This window comes from Oncorhynchus mykiss, chromosome 13 (assembly GCF_013265735.2).
Source record: "Oncorhynchus mykiss isolate Arlee chromosome 13, USDA_OmykA_1.1, whole genome shotgun sequence".
Classification (NCBI taxonomy): domain Eukaryota; kingdom Metazoa; phylum Chordata; class Actinopteri; order Salmoniformes; family Salmonidae; genus Oncorhynchus; species Oncorhynchus mykiss.
In genome coordinates, this window is record NC_048577.1 from 1,576,171 (window position 1) to 1,597,678 (window position 21,508).

The 21,508-nt window shown below is 41.4% G+C and overlaps 2 protein-coding genes across 2 annotated transcripts in view; both read left to right on the top strand.

Moving 5' to 3' along the window:
- Nucleotides 1–232: 232 nt before the first annotated feature.
- On the top strand, nucleotides 233–7,417 carry LOC118938504 (zinc finger protein 501-like). Its single transcript, XM_036942543.1, has 2 exons — nucleotides 233–665; nucleotides 5,745–7,417. The coding sequence occupies exons 1-2, from the start codon at nucleotides 233–235 to the stop codon at nucleotides 6,872–6,874; spliced, it is 1,563 nt and encodes a 520-aa protein (XP_036798438.1). The 3' UTR covers nucleotides 6,875–7,417.
- Nucleotides 7,418–10,621: 3,204 nt separating this feature from the next.
- The window catches only part of LOC110506155 (zinc finger protein 271-like), a 30,218-nt gene continuing 19,331 nt past the window's right edge, over nucleotides 10,622–21,508 (top strand). Inside the window, exons 1-3 of the mRNA XM_036942544.1 lie at nucleotides 10,622–11,268; nucleotides 16,075–16,793; nucleotides 20,996–21,347. Of these exons, the coding sequence (XP_036798439.1) occupies nucleotides 10,857–11,268; nucleotides 16,075–16,793; nucleotides 20,996–21,347 (1,483 nt within the window). The 5' untranslated portion in view covers nucleotides 10,622–10,856. The remainder of the gene's footprint in view (nucleotides 11,269–16,074; nucleotides 16,794–20,995; nucleotides 21,348–21,508) is intronic.

Sequence of the window (21,508 nt, forward strand, 5' to 3'; positions counted from 1 at the left end):
TCTTCTTTCAACAGCAGCAACAGTTAGTCAGACACCTCCGTAGTTTGCTAGACAACAGAGACGCACCAATAAAGATCTTTAGACGGGTTCGTAGAGCCAGTGTATTTTATTTTATATTATATTATTACTGTCGTCTAGTTAGTTATCCCATTTAATTTCATATTTACGGTGTTGTTATTAGTCAGCTAGCTGGCTGGTTAAGTTAGCATTAGCCTAGCTATCATCCGCGACCATGAGTTCACTAAGCTACTCTCCTCCTGACAAAGAAGAGGAGGTCTGCTGGACGGAGAAAGAAGGTCTGGGGCTGAACATTGTCGTGAAAGAGGAGAAGGAAGAGGAGGATGTTACAATACAAAAACAAGTAGAGGGTGAGGCTTTTACCGTGAAACAAGAAGAGAAAGGCGTTTCAGTGAAAGAAGAGGAAGACGCGTTCAGAGTGAAAGAGGAGGAGGATGTTACAGTAAAAGAAGAGGAGGAAGAGAAAGAGGAGGATGCAGTTTTTGGAGTGAAAGAGGAGGAGGGGGAGATGACTGTCACATCGAAAAAGGAGGAGGAAACTGGATATCTGGGCCCGGTTTCCCAAACGCATCTTAAGGCATCCAATGGTTCTAACGATGAAGTTAGCCATAAGATGGTTTTGAAAAACCGTTCCCTGATTAACACTAGTAAGTACCGTCTTAAAAACAGAGGCACAAACTCTGCAGTTGTTGAACTGATGTTTGGTGTTAAAGGGGAAATCTGCAGTTTGGACTTTTAAATGATTTATTTATAGCCATTGATTCTTGAAGAATATAACACATGAGCTTAGTTCAACTGTTGTACCCCATCAGAACCCCAAATAAGCTTATTTTTTTACTCCAATGTTTAGAAACAATGTAAACCAACAGTGTATAGCCTCAACATGGTTATAACAAAATGTTGATATCATGGATGGTCAGTCTTTGTGTAACAGTATAACTTTAGACTGTCCCCTCGCCCATACCCGGGCGTGAACCAGGGACCCTTTGCACACATCAACAACAGTCACCCACGAAGCATCGTTACCTATCGTTCCACAAAAGCCGCGGCCCTTGCAGAGCAAGGGGAACTACTACTTCAAGGTCTCAGAGCAAGTGACGTCACCAATTGAAACGCTATTTAGCGCGCACCGCTAACTAAGCTAGCCGTTTCACATCCGTTACACTTGCACCCAAAGGTCTGTCTTTGCATTTGAGAGTAGTTACATTTTTCCAGCCCCATTCCTCATCTTATTACCAAAACAGTGGTGGAATGACAGATTTGTTATTGTGTAAACGGCATATTGGTTGATTGATGTGTGGCTTTTTAAAATGGGGCAAACTAGGATTTAAACAGCAACAAAATGCCTGCCCAGAGATTTGGCTTGGTAAACAGCTGAAGGATGGAGCAATGTAACCACTCTCAAATTCATAGAAAAAGCTATTGTAGGAACCTTAACCCAAAACCTAGTGACCTCATCAAGAAGTTCAGACATCTTGGCGTAACAGATATAAGGTGTTGACAGTCGTTGGACCCAGGTTTGAGTTCAGCTCAGGGCCTCGCTCTGAATTCACTACATTATGAATACAAGGACTGGACATCCATAAGGTCAAAATTATAGTTTTAACCAGATTTTGAGGCTATACAGTGTTTGTTTATGAACAATGGTGTTTAACGAGCTCATGTTTTGGTTTCTGATGGGGAAATACAGTTGAATCATTTGAGGCATTTATAAGTTCTATTCTTCAGGAATCAATGGCTATTATGATGTCATAATGATATAATGTCTGACCCCATTTAGTCGACTGGTCGATAGGCTGTTGGTCGACCAACATCTTTTTAGTCGAGCAAATTATACATGTTTTTTATGGCACAAGACACATGTCCTGCGCCGTTTCAGTGGACTAATCCATTGCGGAGGCTGTGGGGATGGCACAGTCCAAGAAGGGGCGTGTACCCTACATGATTTTGGCCCCGATTTAGCTGTCTTTGACAAGTTTTTGTGATCGGAGACCAAATCCCCATGTTGTTGCCTACTCAGGGTGTGCGGCCGTCACCAACACTCGTTTAATGTGAGCTGGTCAGAGACACAATCTGAGGGCTACTGATCACGTCTTTGAGCAGTCCCAGACGTCCCGATATTTTAAAACATGTTTGATTTTAACGGAACATAATCTACAATGTATTTTTAGTGGTGAGATGTGCAATGACATGTTTTGAGAACGGTGATCAGAAATAGCCAATGAGAGCTCACCAGAGAAGAAGCCATGGAGATGATAACATTGTGTAGACCCCCCTAGTAGGAGAGATGACTACTAGTATGTGTTTGTATTTGCCTTTTAACCAAAGCCAGTGTGAAATCGATACAGCTTTGATGTTCACGAGCAACATAATCTACAATGTTATTCAATTCAAAGTGTTTGGTGGATATGTCAACTCTGTAGTGTGAGGGTGAATATCTGACTGAAAAGGTTTATGCTTCTGCTTTCAGACACAGCTTGTTCTAGCTCCGTTAACAATCTAATTACATAATCACATCATTGTGTAATTACATCATCACGTCATTGTGTAATTACATCATCACGTCATTGTGTAATTACATCATCACGTCATTGTGTAATTACATCATCACGTCTTTGTGTAATTACATCATCACGTCATTGTGTAATTACATCATCACGTCATTGTGTAATTACATCATCACGTTATTGTGTAATTACATCATCACATCATTATCATCACATCATTGTGTAATTACATCATCACGTCATTGTTTTAGAGAGGTTGTAAATCAAATCAAAGTTTATTTGTCATGTTCAACTTACAGTGAAATGCTTACTTACAGGCTCTAACCAACAGTGCAGTTCAAGAAGAAATATTTACCAATTCTTAAGTAAAAAAAAATAGACAAGTAAAGAAATCAATTTAAAAAACAGTTAAATGACAGTGAAAATAACAGTAGCGAGGGTGGTACTGGTACAGAGTCAATGTGCGGGGGCACCGGCTAGTCGTGCTAATTGAGGTAATATGTACATGAATGTATAGTTAAAGTGACTATGCATAGACGATAAACAGAGAGTAGCAGCGCCGTAAAAGAGGGGTTGGGGGAGGGGGTGGTGGGTCACAATGCAAATAGTCCGGGTAGCCATTTGATTACCTGTTCAGGAGTCTTATGGCTTGGGGGTAAAATCTGTTGAGAAGCCTCTTGGTCCTAGACTTGGCGCTCCAATACCGCTTACCATGCGGTGGTAGAGAGAACAGTCTATGACTGGGGTGGCTGGGGTCTTTGACCGTTTTTAGGGTCTTCCTCTGAAACCGCCTGGTGTAGAGGTCGTGGATGGCAGGCAGCTTAGCCCCAGTGATGTACTGGGCCGTACGCACTACCCTCTGCAGTGCCTTGCAGTCGGAGGCCGAGCAGTTGCCGTACCAGGCAGTGATGCAACCAGCCAGGATGCTCTCGATGGTGCAGCTGTAGAACCTTTTGAGGATCTGGGGACCCATGCCAAATATTATCAGTCTCCTGAGGGGGATTAGGATTTGTTGTCTTGATGTGTTTTGACCATTCTAGTTTGTTGGTGATGTGGACACCAAGGAACTTGAAGCTCTCAACCTGCCCCGTCGATGAGAATGGGGGCGTCCTCGGTATTCCTTTTCCTGTAGTCCACAATCTCCCTTGTCTTGATTACGTTGAGGGATAGGTTGTTATTCTGGCACAAACTTAATGATTGTGTTAGAGTCGTGCCTGGCCATGCAGTATTGGGTGAGTAGGGAGTACAGGAGAGGACTGAGTACGCACCCCTGAGGGACTCCAGTGTTGAGGATCAACGTGGCAGATGTGTTGCTACCTACCCTCACCACCTGGGGGCGGCCCGTCAGGAAGTCCAGGATCCAGTTGCAGAGGGAGGTGTTTAGTCCCAGGATCCTAAGCTTAGTGATGAGCTTTAAGGGCACAATGGTGTTGAACGCTGAGCTGTAGTCAATGAATAGCATTCTCACATAGGTGTTCCTTTTGTCCAGGTGGGAAAGGGCAGTGTGGAGTGCAATAGAGATTGCATCATCTGTGGATCTGTTTGGGCGGTATGCAAATTGGAGTGGGTCTAGGGTTTCTGGGATAATGGTGTTGATGTGAGCCATTACCAGCCTTTCAAAGCACTTCATGGCTACGGACTTGAGTGCTACGGGTCTGTAGTCATTTAAGCAGGTTGCCTTTGTGTTCTTGGGCACAGGGACTGTGGAGGTCTGCTTGAAACATGTTGGTATTACAGACTCAGACAGGGAAATTGAAAATGTCAGTGAAGACACTTGCCAGTTGATCAGCACATGCCCAGAGCACACATCCTGGTAATCCGTCTAGCCCAACGGCTTTGTGAATGTCGACCTGTTTAAAGGTCTTACTCACATCGGCTGCGGAGAGCGTGAAGACACAGTCGTCCGGAACAGCTGATGCTCTCATGTATGTCTCAGTGTTTCTTGCCTCGAAGCGAGCATAAAAGTGATGTAGGTCATCTGGTAGGCCCATGTCACTGGGCAGCTCGCAGCTGTGTTTCCCTTTATAGTCTGTAATAGTTTGCAGGCCCTGCCACGGTGCAGTACGATTCAATCTTAGTACTGTATTGGCACTTTGTCTGTTTTGATGGTTCATCTGAGGGCATAGCAGGTTTTCTTATAAGCTTCCGGGTTAGAGTTAAAATTTTCGGTGGGGGAACCTTCCTCTTGGGGGGGGGGGTGTATTATGCTAATTCGTTTTCAGGGGGGGTGCAGACATCAACTCTAGGGGGTTAACCTGTCTCCCCCTCATCTACACTGATTGGAGTGGATTTAACAAATAACATCAATAAGGATCATGTCTTTAACCTGTCTCCCCCCTCATCTACACTGATTGGAGTGGTTTTAACGAGTGACATCGATAAGGATCATGTCTTTAACCTGGATTCACCTGGTTAGTCTGTCATGGAAGGAGCAGGTGTTCTTAATGTTTTGTTCATTCAGTGTATAAAGTCTTCTGTCCCTGTAAGTTCACATGTGGAACTGCATGAAATGGGTTTTAGTTTCCAGTCATTTAGAAATGTCCCACATTATCCTCTTTATTAACAGAAACTCATATACAGTATAGTATTAGTTTAAAACTAAAATGGACCAATCCTGGATCGCCCCCTGTATTATCAGCCACTGAAATAGGAGAGACCAAAACACCCCATGTAGCCCATGGCAACCTGATGACTCAGAGTCACGTCATAAACAAGTACAACGGTCACCGGTTACCAGGTTATTACTGCTAAATAAACTGTTCACCATCTGGGACCATTCAACAGTCTAGATTTACCAGGTTATTACTTCTAAATAAACTGTTCACCATCTGGGACCATTCAACAGTCTAGATTTACCAGGTTATTACTTCTAAATAAACTGTTCACCATCTGGGACCATTCAACAGTCTAGATTTACCAGGTTACTACTTCTAAATAAAAACACTTTTGAGGCTCTCATAGGCTTACAATTACAAATACAGATACATTCTCTTGGTAAATAAATAACTTCAATCATTTATGTATTTATGAATCATCCACTATACAAAACATGTATGTTGTTGCTCACTTGACTTCTTCTTTTTAAGATAATTATCAAGTAAGTTTCTAAAAGCATTTAAACATTCATTACAGACGACATGGGCGTCATCTTTTAGCTAAAAGACTTCTGCTGTTGTGGGCCTTTCTTTAACCATCTGTCTGACTTTGTTGTTCATACAGGAGAGAGACGTGACTCTTGTGGATCCTCCGGGGAGCCTCAACAACATCATGAAGCTGACGAGGCAGAGAAGAGTCTCTCCACATCAGAACACCTCAAGAAACACCAGCAGAGACCCACAGGGAAGAAACATCACCACTGCTCTGACTTTAGAAAGAGTTACTCAAGATCATATTCACTAAAAGTACACCAGAGAATTCACACAGGAGAGAGAACATATCGCTGTAATCAATGTGGAAAGAGGTTTGCTCACTTAAAAACACTGGTATTACACCTGAGAATACACACTGGGGAGAAATGTCACAGCTGCTCTGATTGTGGGAAGAGGTGCACCTCTTTAGTAACACTTAAAATACATCAAAGAATCCATACAGGAGAGAAACCTTATAGCTGCTCTGACTGCGGGAAGAGGTTTTTTTGGTCAGGACATTTAAAATCACACCAGAGAATACACACGGGAGAGAAACCTTATAGCTGTGACCAATGTGGGAAGAGTTTTACTCAGTCAAACAACCTGATATCACACCAGAGAACACACACAGGTGAGAAGCCTTACCACTGCTCTGACTGCGGGAAGAGTTTCTCAAGAACAGATACACTAAAAGTACACCAGAGAATCCATACAGGAGAGAAACGTTATTGCTGCTCTGACTGTGGGAGGAGATTTTTTTGGTCAGGACATTTAAAATCACACCAGAGAAGACACACCGGAGAGAAGCCTTATAGCTGTGATCAATGTGGGAAGACTTTTACTCAGTCAAGCAACCTGATAGCACACCGGAAAACACACACAAGAGAGAAATGTCACAGCTGCTCTGATTGTGGGAAGAGATGTACCTCTTTAGTAACCCTTAAAATACATGAGAGAATCCATACAGGAGCGAAATGTTATAGCTGTGACCAATGTGGGAAGAGTTTTACTCAGTCAAACAACCTGATATCACACCAGAGAACGCATACAGGGGAGAAGCCTTACCACTGTTCTGACTGCGGGAAGAGTTTCTCCAGATCAGATTCTCTAAAAAGACACCAGAGAACACACACAGGAGAGAAATCTCATAGCTGTGATCAATGTGACAAGAGATACTCTGATAAAAGATCACTGATTAAACATCAGAAAATTCATACATGAAGGAGTTGTTCCATGATATCGATGAAATGATGTCACAATATAGAATGTTTTAACATTGTAGTAGGAGTATTCTAATGATGTCACAATGTAGAATGTTTTAACATTATAGTAGGAGTATTTTAATGATGTCACAATGTAGAATGTTTTAACATTGTAGTAGGAATATTCTAATGATGTCACAATGTAGAATGTTTTAACATTGTAGTAGGAGTATTCTAATGATGTCATAATGTAGATATGACATACATGATATCAATGATATAATAATGAGTATTTGAATGATGTTCTATTGATTTCAGTGTAACATGGATATTAAATAGCCTGATAGCCTCATCAGGGGAAAAATCCAGGTTCTGAATTGAAAGATGACTATTTAACAACAAAAGGTGTTGCGTTCACACTTACCGCGTTGGTGACCCACTTGAATTAAAATGCAACACATCAACATGTAGCTGTTTGCTACTCATTGTTGTTTAACTGGTGATGTACATATTATTCACAGATTCCATGTGGTTTTTGATCTGTTAGTTTTAACAGGACGTCACCCCCCACCCCGCCCCTCCCCCCTCTTCGCGCAATTTATTTCCAAGTGATATCGATTTGAGTGATGACAAATAAGTGTTGCATTTCTCTTAGTTTTGGGGCATCGGACATTTAAATGCATCACTCCAAAAATGTAGGTTGACTGTCTTCTGCTAATTGTCTTTATTCCACTACTGAAGAAGCATGTCTCAAATCACCTCATATTTCAAACATTCAGCCTGACAAAATATACATGTTTTATTATTCTATGCCTCACCATTAAGTGAAGTATTGCCACTACATATTAACAAAGGGGTGTATATTTGGTTTTGATATTGAATATTTCATAACATTTTCAATTCATGTAACGTTTGCAACCAACTTACAGTTTGTATAAATGTTTATAAAACAATGTAGTAAAACAAGTTTATATTTCTGGTTGGATGTTACATCCTATTCTTACTATTTTAATGTATTTTCCTCAGAATGATCATTAGTCTTTCAGTTTTTATTGTTATTCTTTAGTTTTTCTATCCTCATATTAGTTTTTGAGGGGTCTCCATTTTGCAGTGTAATAATGATGTTGAATAATAATAAACTACAATCATCAATCTGACTCCATTACCATGTGAACGCTATAGGGCCCGTAATAGAATCCAGTGGGTGTAGCCAAGGTTGTGAGTCTATCGTCACCACTCAGAATACTATAAGATGCAAGTGTCTAGGTTTAGGGCCCGTAATAGAATCCAGTGGGTATAGCCAAGGTTGTGAGTCTATCGTCACCACTCAGAATACTATAAGATGCAAGTGTCCAGGTTTACCATTATGCAACTATTATTAAGGCTGAGGAACAAGGAGCTAACATTGATGTCTTAGCATTAAATGATTGAGTTAACCTTAGCTCAGAGATGCACAGTTAGAGACTGAGCATTTATGCTATGTCCAGTGCGTTTGGAAAGTATTCAGACCTTGAAATATCATAAATATATATATATATATATATATATATATATATATACATAAATATACTTTTTTCACATATTATTATGTTATTATTCTAAATGGGTCTTATTAATCAACTAATTATTCTAAAATGGATTAAAAAATATTCATAATCCTCATCAATCTACACAAAATACCCCGTAATGACATCACAATACCCCGTAATGACATCACAATACACCATAATGACATCACAATACACCATAATGACATCACAATACACCATAATGACATTATTATTATTATTATTTTTTTCTTCTTTTCTTTTCTTTTTTTCTACTGTGTTATTGACTTGTTTATTGTTTACTCCATGTGTAACTCTGTGTTATTGTCTGTTCACACTGCTATGCTTTATCTTGGCCAGGTCGCAGTTGTAAATGAGAACTTGTTCTCAACTAGCATACCTGGTTAAATAAAGGTTAAATAAAAAATAAATAAATAAATATGATGTTATTATTCTTATTAATCAACTAATTATTCTAAAATGGATAAAAAATATATTAATAATCCTCATCAATCTACACAAAATACACCATAATGACATCACAATACCCCATAATGACATCACAATACACCATTATGACATCACAATACCCCATAATGACAAAGCAAACACTGATTTTTTGTATCTTTTTTGGCTCATTTATAAAAAATATAAAAAAATAAAAAATGAAATATGACATTTACATAAGTATTCAGACTCTTTACTCAGTACTTTGTTGAAGCACCTTTGGCAGAGATTATAGCCTCGAGTCTTCTTTGGTATGACACTACAAGTTTGGCACATCTGTATTTGGGGAGTTTCTCCCATTCTACTCTGCAGATCCTCTCAACCTCTGTCAGGTTGGATGGGGAGTGTCACTGCACAGCTATTTTCTGTTCAAGTCCGGGCTCTGGCTGGGCTACTCAAGGACATTCAGAGACTTGTCCCGATGCCACTCCTGTGTTGTCTTGGCTGTGTCCTTAGGGCCGTTGTTCTGATGAAAAGGGAACATTTGCCCAAGTCTGATGTCCCGAGCGCTCTGGAAAAGGATTTCATCAAGGATCTCTCTGGACTTTTCTCCGTTCATCTTACCCTCGATCCTGACTAGTCTCCCAGTCCCTGGCGCTGAAAAACATCCCCACAGCATGATGCCACCACCATGCTTCACCATAGGGATGGTGCCAGGTTTCCTCCAGATGTGACGCTTGGCATTCAGGGCAAAGAGTTCAATCTTGGTTTCATCAGCCCAGAGAATCTTTTGTTATCATGACTCATCAGAGTCTTTTCGGTGCCGTTTGGCAAACTCCAAGTGAGGCTTTCATGTGCCTTTTAGTGAGGAGTGGCTTCCATCTGACAGTTAGAAGCAGCCTCTTCCCGTCTGCAGTCGCATAGGTTGGGAATGAGACAGAGTGAGTCACAGCCTAGAGAAACCTTGAACCTGGTGAGTCATCAAACACTGTGAGCAAACCTCAAGTTATATTTCTAAGTGCACCATTATACTGTCTGTCCCTGTCCCTCGCTCCTCTCTCTCCCACCAGCCTTATACCCTCTGTCCCTGTCCCTCGCTCCTCTCTCTCCCACCAGCCTTATACCCTCTGTCCCTGTCCCTCGCTCCTCTCTCTCCCACCAGCCTTATACCCTCTGTCCTTGTCCCTTGCTCCTCTCTCTCCCACCAGCCTTATACCCTCTGTCCCTCGCTCCTCTCTCTCCCACCAGCCTTATACCCTCTGTCCTTGTCCCTTGCTCCTCTCTCTCCCACCAGCCTTATACCCTCTGTACCTCGCTCCTCTCTCTCCCACCAGCCTTATACCCTCTGTCCCTGTCCCTCACTCCTCTCTCTTCCTCCAGCCTTCAAGCTGCTAGAAATAACAAGGTCATGTCTTTACTTCCCTTCTTCTTTTAGTAGGAAAGTTCATGTTTTTTTATATCTTACAATCAATATAGTTCTTATTGCAAGCTGAATATTTCAAATGCACTCTGAAACATATATTTATCATTAGACAGCAGCTCACGTTTTTCACAAAAGGCTGTTCCAAGTTTAGGAGTTTGGCAAATTTGCCTGAGCAGACAGTGTTAAAATATATTTTTTTATAAGAAAATGTGCAATAATTGAAGGTGACAACAAATGTTATAGTCATAACAATATTTTACTGTGATATTTTTCCCACTCCAGTCAGCATACGGTGATGTGGAATTTAAGGCGATGATGTTAGTGTGACGTATAATTTAGTGGACGGAACTCTTCTTTCAACAGCAACAACAGTTAGTCAGACACCTTGGTAGCTTGCTAGACAAAATAGACGAACCACTAAAGCCACTTAGACCACTTAGACGCTTTCGTGTATATTTGCCACTGTGTTTTAAATCAACTTCTGTCGTTTAGTTCGTTATCCCATTTAATTTCATATTTACGGTGTTGTTGTTAGTCAGCTAGCGGGCTAGTTAGCATTAGCATAGCTAGCTAACATCCCGACCATGAGTTCACTAAACTACTCTCCTCCTGCTACAGAAGAGGAGGTCTGCTGGACGGAGAAAGAAGATCTGGGGCTGAACATTGTCGTCAAAGAGGAGGAGGAAGAGGAGGCTGTTACAATACAAAAACAAGTAGAGGGTGAGGCTGTTACAGTGAAAGAAGAAGAGAAAGACGTTTCAGTGAAAGAAGAGGAAGACGCGTTCAGAGTGAAAGAGGAGGAGGATGTTACTGTAAAAGAAGAGGATGAAGAGAAAGAGGAGGAGATGACTGTCACGTCGAAAAAGGAGGAGGAAGAAGAGAAGGAAACTGGATATCTGGGCCCGGATTCCCAAAGGCATCTTAAGGCGTCCAATGGTTCAAATGATGAACTTAGCCGTAAGATGGTTTTGAGAAACCGTTCCTCGATTTACACTAGTAAGTACTGTCTTAAAAACAGAGGCACAAACTCTGCAGTTGTTGAACTAATGTGTGGTGTTAAAGGGGAAATCGGCAGTTGCTTCATCCATATTTGGACCTATAAATTATTTAGGACTGGCCGTCCATGAGGTCATAATGATAGTTTTAACCAGATTCCGAGGCTATACAGTATATTCTAGAATTCATCCATGATGTCATAATTATAGTTTAACCAGATTTCTAGGCTATAGAGTATATTCTAGAATTCATCCATGATGTCATAATGATAGTTTTAACCAGATTCCGAGGCTATACAGTATATTCTAGAATTCAACCATGATGCCATAATGATGGTTTTAACCAGATTTCGAGGATATACAGTATATTCTAGAATTCATCCATGATGTCATAATGATAGTTTTAACCAGATTTCGAGGCTATACAGTATATTCTAGAATTCATCCATGATGTCATAATGATAGTTTTAACCAGATTGAGGCTATACAGTGTTAATTTACCAACAGTGGCGTTATAGGAGCTCATGTTTTGGTTTCTGATGGGGAAATAGAGTTGAAACATTTGAGGTGTTTTATAAGTTATATTCTTCAAGAATCAATGGCTATTATGATGTCATAATGATATAATGTTTGACCCCGTTCAGTCAGCTGGTCGATTGTTTTGGTCGACAGGCTGTTGGTCGAGCAAGATCTTTCTTGTCAAGCAGTCGCAAATTATATACATGTTTTATCGCACAAGAGACACCTTGTCTGATTCACGCCTGTCTCGGTGGACTAATCCATTGATGAGGCTGTGGGGATGGCGCAGTCCAAGAAGGGGCGTGTACCCTACATGATTTTGGCCCCGATCTAGCTGTCTTTGACAAGTTTTTGTGATTGGGACAAAGTCACTGTGTCGTTGCCTACTCAGGGTGTGCGGCCGTCACCGACACTCGTTTAATGTGAGCTGGTCAGAGACACAATCTGAGGGCTACTGATCCCGTCTTTGAGCAGTCCCAGACGTCCTGATATTTTCAAACAGGTTTGATTTTTATCTGCACAAAATATGCTCAGCGGTGGATTTTGACAGTCGTTTAGTGGTCCACCTGGCATAAGATGCTTAAGGCATGTCTCTTTCTCCAGAAGGCCTTCTCTCTCTCCAGAAGGCCTTCTCTCTCTCCAGAAGGCCTCCTCTCTCTCCAGAAGGCCTCCTCTCTCTCCAGAAGGCCTCCTCTCTCTCCAGAAGGCCTCCTCTCTCTCCAGAAGGCCTCCTCTCTCTCTAGAAGGCCTCCTCTCTCTCTAGAAGGCCTCCTCTCTCTCTAGAAGGCCTCCTCTCTCTCTAGAAGGCCTCCTCTCTCTCCAGAAGGCCTCATCTCTCTCCAGAAGGCCTCCTCTCTCTCCCACCTACTTCTTCTTGCACCTTCATTGTTTCCTAACTTCATAGTGTGAATTGTTTGCCATTTGATTGTTAGTTGACTTCACTCCCTTTCCACACACTGAGCAGATGTTTTCATGAGAAGGTTTTCACTTAGACAAATTGTTTTATGTGGGGGTTTTGTATTATGCTAATTGTGTCTTCCACTTCATTCACCACTGATTGGACTGGACAAGGGATCATATCATTCAGCGTATAAAGTCTTCTGTCCCTGTAAGTTCACATGTGGAACTGCATGAAATGGGTTTTAGTTTCCAGTCATTTAGAAATTTCCCACATTATCCTCTTTATTAACAGAAACTCATATACAGTATAGTATTAGTTTAAAACTAAAATGGACCAATCCTGGATCGCCCCCTGTATTATCAACCACTGAAATAGGAGAGACTTTGTCCCCTCTCCGTTTGTCAGGGGTCTTGGGGTCAGGGGTCTTGCCGGGGCCCGCCTCTCCTATGGCGCCCTGAGCACCCCCCCCCCAGCACAAGACGATGGGGCAGGAGAGGGAACCCACCATCATTCAGTAATTAGTCATTAGCAGAGAACCCACGCTACGAGCAGAACCCGGAGCAACATGTTCACAACACACAGAACGTAACCGTGGTTACATACACCCACAGGGCAAGACAGTCGTCAAGTTGTGTAAAAGGTCAAATACAGTTTGTGGCAGCAAGAGCCACCATACTAATGGATACACACGGAGTCGTAGTGTACCGCTAACAAAACACCAGTATGACAAACCACACGCAGGGTCGTAGTGTACCGCTAACAAAACACCAGTACGTCAAACCACACGCAGGGTCGTAGTGTAACGCTAACAAAACACCAGTACGACAAACCACACACAGGGTCGTAGTGTACCGCTAACAAAACACCAGTACGACAAACCACACGCAGGGTCGTAGTGTACCGCTAACAAAACACCAGTACGTCAAACCACACGCAGGGTCGTAGTGTAACGCTAACAAAACACCAGTACGACAAACCACACACAGGGTCGTAGTGTACCGCTAACAAAACACCAGCACGACAAACCACACACAGGGTCGTAGTGTAACGCTAACAAAACACCAGTACGACAAACCACACGGGTCGTAGTGTAACGCTAACAAAACACCAGTACGACAAACGTAACCGTGGTTACATACGTAGTAATCTTCGATTCAATATAGTGAAACGTAACCGTGGTTACATACGTAGTAACCTTCGATCCAATATAGTGAAACGTAACCGTGGTTACATACGTAGTAACCTTCGATCCAATATAGTGAAACGTAACCGTGGTTACATACGTAGTAACCTTCGATCCAATATAGTGAAACGTAACCGTGGTTACATACGAAGTAACCTTCGATCCAATATAGTGAAACGTAACCGTGGTTACATACGTAGTAACCTTCGATCCAATATAGTGAAACGTAACCGTGGTTACATACGTAGTAACCTTCGATCCAATATAGTGAAACGCAACTTGTGATATAAAGGCCTTTATTGTTGAGATCTTTTCTTTGTTTTTTTAAGCACTACCTCACTGCACATGGCCACATTCACATGTTCAAGCATTTCGCTACACTCGTAATTGTAATCTACTTGAAGTTAATAAAGTATTTTATTGTTGACATCTTTGTTTTTTTTAAGCCTCACTGCTTTATCACATGGCCACATTCTCATGTTCCAATGTGAATTCTTTGAGAGATGGGCGGGTCTAAGGCTCTAGTGGGAGTGAAAGATGATAAATGGGCGTGAACAAAGAGCAGCACTGAAGATATACAGCAATAGACAATGTAATACTGTTAATGGTTTGCCTAATGGGGGAACCTGGTGAGATAAATACTGTTAATGGTTTGCCTAATGGGGGAACCTGGTGAGATAAATACTGTCAATTTGGTGAAAGTATTCCTTTTCTAAATAACATGTTTCCCAATGATTAATGTAGAGCAAGTGTGAAAACCACAGAAACCTTTCGAATGCCCCTTTGTCCTGAATGGGATTCTAAATGTAATTTTTTTAATCTACATTACTTCCTCATGTTTTCCTCCAATCACAGTGTATGATACCATGTAGAAGCTCTGAGTCATTACTTCCTCATGTTTCCTCCAATCACAGTTTACGATACACCATGTAGAAGCTCTGAGTCATTACTTCCTCATGTTTCCTCCAATCACAGTGTATGATACCATGTAGAAGCTCTGAGTCATTACTTCCTCATGTTTTCCTCCAATCACAGTGTATGATACCATGTAGAAGCTCAGTCTGTACTTTTATCCAATGTATGAAATAAACACCAGTTAAAAGGTTGCTACATAAGACTGAATAGAGACGGCGGGTCACATATTTGGTTGTGAAAGTTGCAAAATACCTATTTTGGATGCAGAAGTTGTTAGCTTGAATGCTAAACGCTCATTGACAAAGGCTGGTAGCAAAGCTGTTAGCTTGAATGCTAAACGCTCATTGACAGGCTGGTAGCAAAGCTGTTAGCTTGAATGCTAAACGCTCATTGACAAAGGCTGGTAGCAAAGCTAGCCAATGAGCATTTTACTGGTTGAAGTTGAAGTGTTTTTTTAAGTATGAAGCAGTTGATTTGTGACAATAACACATTATATTACAATTATAATCCAAAAGTAGTGTGAAATGCACTCATAAGCAACCTGTAAATGGAGGCTATTTTTGCTGTCAGCCTATGAGAACTCCCCTGAGTTTTCTCCACGGTGGTGAATTAATGAATAGACACAGAGCTTAATGTGAGTTTCAGATATACAGATATATGCAGATATACAGTACTACATCCATAACTAGTGGTTTCCTCATTAGCAGATATACTACATCCATAACTAGTGGTTTCCTCATTACCAGATATACTACATCCATAACTAGTGGTTTCCTCATTAGCAGATATACTACATCCATAACTAGTGGTTTCCTCATTAGCAGATATACTACATCCATAACTAGTGGTTTCCTGATGACCAGATATACTACATCCATAACTAGTGGTTTCCTCATTACCAGATATACTACATCCATAACTAGCGGTTTCCTCATTAGCAGGGAAGAGTTTCTGCAACCAAATTGTGTGTGCATCGGCCCTTGTGGGGCAATTTTAGCAAACACAGAATGGGGCCTATATTGGTGATCAAAAAGTCGTCTGGCACACTGCTTAGGATTTCAGCAACTTTAAAAACGTATTTCTAGCCTAAAATCATCCACTTTACTACTAAGGTGAAGAAAATAAGACTAAATATGGCTATTGTTGCTTGACTGGTCTTTTTAAGACAATTGTCAAACAAGTTTGTACACAACATCATGGGCATGAGGCCTTTCAGCTAAAATAAACGGTGGATTTCTGTTGTGGGCCTTTTAACCTTCTGTCTGACTTTGTTTTTGTTGTTCACACAGGAGAGAGACGTGACGATCGTGGATCCTCTGGGGAGCCTCAACAACATCATGAAGCTGAAGAGGCAGAGGAGAGTTTTTCCGCATCAGAACATCTTAATAAACAGAAGCGGAAACGCACAGGGAAGAAACCTCACCACTGCTCTGACTGTGGGAAGAGATTCACATCTTCAGCAGACCTCAAAAGACATCAGAGAATCCATACAGGAGAGAAACCTTATAGATGTGATCAATGTGGGAAGAGATTTACTGATCTAAGCAGCCTGAAAAGACACCAGAGAATTCACACGGGAGAGAAACCTTATAGCTGCACTGACTGTGGTAAGAGTTTTAATGTTCCAAGCAGCCTGAAAACACACCAAAGAATTCACACGGGAGAGAAACCTTATAGCTGCACTGACTGTGGGAAGAGTTTTAATGTTCCAAGCAGCCTGAAAACACACCAAAGAATTCACACGGGAGAGAAACCTTATAGCTGTGATCAATGTGGGAAGAGTTTTGTTTCATCTAGCCAGCTGACTGTACACCAGAGACCACACACAGGAGATAAATGTTATAGCTGTGATCAATGTGGGAAGAGTTTTGTTTCATCTAGCAAGCTGACTGCACACCAGAAAACACACACAGGAGAGAAATCGTATAGCTGTGATCAATGTGGGAAGAGATACTCTGGTAAAAGATCTCTGATTAGACATCAGAAAATACATGAAGGAGTTGTTCCATGATATCAATAAAATGTCATAATGTAGAACCCTAAACGTTTGTCCCCTGATCTATTGATTTCATCATGATGTGGATATTAGCCTCATCAGGTGAAAAGTCCAGGTTCTGAATTGAAAGAGTACTATTTATGTGATTAACAAAAAGTGTTGCGTTACACTTATCTCGTCGGTGATCCACTTGAATCAAAATGCAACACTTCAAAATGTAGCTAGCTGTTTACCACAAGTTGTCCTCTAACCAGTGATGTACACATTAAACCCAGATTCCATGTGGTTTCAGAGCTGTTCGTTTAATCAGGATGCGCAACCTCATACCCCCCTCTCTCGCGCAATTGATTTCAACTTGATTTCGATATGAGTGATGACAAATAAGTGTTGCATTTCTCTTCGTTCTGGGGACCTCTACATTTAAATGCATCACTCCGAAATGTAGCTGACTGTCTTCTGCAGATTATCTAACCAGTGAGATAAAAGATGTTAAAATTCCAAAAGATATCTCCCATTTCCACGTGTTATTTTAGTTGTTAGTTTCAACAGCAGTTTCAACCTGATTTCCCCCCAATAGATTTATTGCCAGTTGTCAAAACAGCGTTTTTGGTGCTTATAAGGAGCTCGTTTAAAAAAGATTTGTTTCACACTTTGTTGGTTACTACATTCCATATGCATTATTTCATAGTTGTGATGTCTTAATTATTATTCTACAATGTAGAAAATAGTTAAAATTAAGAAAAACCCTTGAATGAGTAGTGAGTGTGTCCAACTTTTGACTGGTACTGTATGTCTGAACTATCAAATCTAATTGTATTATGTTTATTTGTCACATGCGCCGAATACAACAGTGAAATGCTTATATTTCGATGCACTCACAACATTCAGACATTTGTGTTACTGTTACTGTCGACAATAAAAAGTGGCGTCACAAACTGGCGTCTTCTCCCTTCGGACAACGACAACACTCTGACCTGAGTGGGCGAGTGTAGTGTCCAGATGCGCATTTCGAAGCGCTCTGATTGGTTGGGAATTTGCAGGGCTATGATGGGTGAGGGATAATTTAGGTAGGCTGAGCAGCCAATCTAACGGGACTAAATGGAAACTGAAGGGACTGTGAGGGGACGTTAGGTAGAGAGGAGAGGAGCAGGATGTACTTTTTACTCACTACCAAATATGGCGATGAGAGGAAGCGCAGTGAAAGATGAGTGGGAGATGATAGAGTGAAATGGATTTTGTCCAACATTCTGCACATTTTCTCATAGATGAAACGTTTGATCTCAATACAGTTTTCTGTTTCCATAACTAAAATCTGTAACAAACAGAGTGTACTACGTTTTGCGTTAGAATGGCGTTAAAAGGAGTGCAAGCGTTAATTAATTATGAATAATTAATAAGCTAAATCCTACAAATATAACTTGTCTGCAGTACATACGAGAACTAACGGGACTGCCCCTGTACAGCTCCTGACAGACGTGTACTATTGGTGCATTGAGTTGGTTGGAACCTCTCCAGCAAGCTGACAATAAAGAATGATGAATTAACTATTGACTTTGAGTGTCCCTTTGTTGAATTTCCATGACAGTCCTTTAGATGCCTTTTGGGAAACTCCAAGAGAGCTGTCATGTGCCATTTACTGAGGAGTGGCTTCTGTCTGGCCACTCTACCATACAGGCCTGATTGGTGGAGTGCTGCAGAGATGGTTGTCCTTCTGGAAGTTTATCCTATCTCCACACAGGAACTCTGGAGCTCTGTCAGAGTGACCCTCGGGTTCTTGGTCACCTCCCTGACCAAGGCACTTTGCCCCTGATTGCTCAGTTTGGCTGGGCGGCCAGCTCTAGGAAGAGTCTTGGTGGTTCCAAACTTTTTCCATTTCAGAATGATGGAGGCCACTGTGTTCTTGAGGACCTTCAATGCTGTAGACATTTTTTGGTACCCTTCCCCAGATCTGTGCCTCGACACAATCCTGTCTTGGAGCTCTACGGACAATTCCTTTGGCCTCATGGCTTGGTTTTTGCTCTGACAGGCACTGTCAACTGTGGGATCTTATATGGACAGGGGTATATCTTTCCAAATCATGTCCAATTAATTGGATTTACCACAGCTGGAAGGAAATCAAGTTGTAGAAACATCTCAAGGATGATCAATGGAAACAGGATGCATCTGAGCTCAATTTTGAGTCTCATAGAAAATGGGTCTGAATACTATGGAATACAAAGGGTCTGATATTTCTGTTTTTACATTTTTTATAAATATTCTAACATTTCTAAAAACCTGTTTTTGCTTTTTTTATGTGGTATTGTGTGTAGATTGATGAGAGGAAAACAGCGATATTATATATTATAGAGTAAGGCTGCAATCTAAGAAAATGTGGAAAAAGTCAAGGGGGTCTGAATACTTTCCAAAATGGAAATATCACATTTACATAAGTATTCAGACTCTTTATTCAGTACTTTGTTGAAGCACCTGTGGTAGCAATTACAGCCTTGAGTCTTCTTGGGTATGACGCTACATGCTAGGCACACCTGTATTAGGAGAGTTTCTCCCATTCTCTGCAGATCCACTCAAGCTCTGTCAGGTTGGAAGGGGAGTGTCGCTGCACATCTATTTTCAGGTCTTCGATCGGGTTCAAGTCCGGGCTCTGGCTGGGCCACTCAAGGAAATTCAGAGACTTGTCCCGAAGCCACTCCTGCTTTGTCTTGGCTGTGTACTTAGGGTCGTTGTCCTGTTGGAAGGTGAACGTTGGTCCCCAGTCTGAGGTCCTGAGTGCTCTAGAGCAGGTTTTCATCAAGGATCTCTCTGTACTTTGCTCTGTTCATCTTTGCCTCGATCCTGACTAGTCTCCCAGTGCCTGCCGTTGAAAAACACCCTCACAGCATGATGCTGCTACCACCATGCTTCACCGTAGGGATGATGCCAGGTTTCCTTCAGACGTGACGCTTGGCATTTAAGCCAAGAATCTTGAGAATCTTGTTTTTCATGGTCTGAGAGTCTGCAAACTCCAAGCGGACTGTCATGTGCCTTTTACTGAGGAGTGGCTTCCGTCTGGCCACTCTACCATACATTTCTGATTGGTGGAGTGCTGCAGAGATGGTTGTCCTTCTGGAAGGTTCTCCCATCTCCACAGAGGAACTCTGGAGCTCTGTCAGAGTGACCCTCGGGTTCTTGGTCACCTCCCTGACCAAGGCCCTTCTCCCCCGATTGCGTCACGTCTGGAGGAAATCTGGCAACATCCCTACGGTGAATTATGGTGATGGCAGCATCATGCTGTGGGGGTATTTTTCAGTCAAGTTTGGCTACTTCGAAGAATCTGAAATATAAAATATATTTTGTATTGTTTCACTATTATTCTACAATGTAGAAAAGAGTACAAATAAAGAAAACCCCTTGTGTGTCCAAACGTTTGACTGGTACTGTATATGATTGGAATGTTTTGTTAAGCCAGCAGCTAGTTACTTGAAATGAGACATATAATCATGACATGATTAAAAAATACTATTAACTGACATGGATAGGTAGCTAATGAAACACCAATGGACATTTACAGTAGCTGGCTAGGCTATTCAAACTGTAACATTGGCTAGCTTTACAATACATTGGATAAATGGTCCATGAAGTTACCTCTTCATACTATCAAGATAATTCTTATTGCAGCTGAATATTTTTAAGTGCACTCTAAAACATATTATTATCTAATTTCAGCCTTTGGGAGCTAGATACGTCTGTTTCTCTTCATCAGACAGCGGCTCACGTTTTCACAAGAGGCTGTAGTTACATCGTAGATAAAAGCAGGCTTTTTTTTAAAGCATAAAAGCATTCAGTTGTAAATAAAAGTAAATAAAAGCATTCAGTTGTACTTTAAACTTGTCTGAAAATTAAATATAAACTCTACGTTTTACTCATCTGCGTTACCCACTCCAGTCAGCAGATGGCGGTCTGGGAATTTAAGCCGATGCTGCTGGTGTGACGTATAATCGAGTGGACGGAACGCTTCTTTCAACGGCAGCAACAGTTAGTCAGACACCTCGGTAGCTTGCTAGACAAAATAGACGAACCAATAAAGCTTTTTAGTGTATATTAGCCAATGTGGTTTATCCCACTCCTGTCATCTAGTTAGTTATCCGATTTCATTTCTTATTTACGTTGTTGTAGTTATTAGTCAGCTAGCGGTCTGGTTAAGTTAGCATTAGCCTAGTTAGCTAACATCCCCGACCATGAGTTCACTAAGCTACTCTCCTCCTGCTGAAGAAGAGGATGTCTGCTGGACGGAGAAAGAAGGTCTCGTCAAAGAGGAGGAGGAAGAGGAGGCTGTTACAATACAAACACAAGTAGAGGATGAGGCTATCACCGTGAAGGAAGAAGAGGAAGACGTTTCATTGAAAGAAGAGGAAGACGCGTTCAGAGTGAATGAGGAAGAGGATGCAGTTTTTGGAGTGAAAAAGGAGGAGGAGGAAGAAGAGGAAGAAACTGGATATCTGGGCCCGGTTTCCCCAAAGCACCTTAAGGCATCTAATGATGAACTTAGCTGTAAGATGGTTTTGAGAAACCGTTCCCTGATAAACACTAGTAAGTACTGTTTTAGATACAGAGGCACAAACTCTGCAATTGTTGAACTGATGTTTGGTGTTAAAGGGGAAATCTGCAATTTTAAATGATTAATTTATAGCCATTGATTCTTGAAGAATATAACATATGCCTCATGATCTTAGTTCAACTGTTGTACCCCA

What these genes read in the sequence shown, in the direction of transcription:
- LOC118938504 (XM_036942543.1), top strand. Translation starts at nt 233, where the DNA reads ATGAGTTCACTAAGCTACTCTCCTCCTGACAAAGAAGAGGAGGTCTGC. An exon ending in CCGTTCCCTGATTAACACTA is followed by an intron (nt 666 to 5,744) that starts GTAAGTACCGTC and finishes TTGTTCATACAG; the next exon opens with GAGAGAGACGTGACTCTTGT.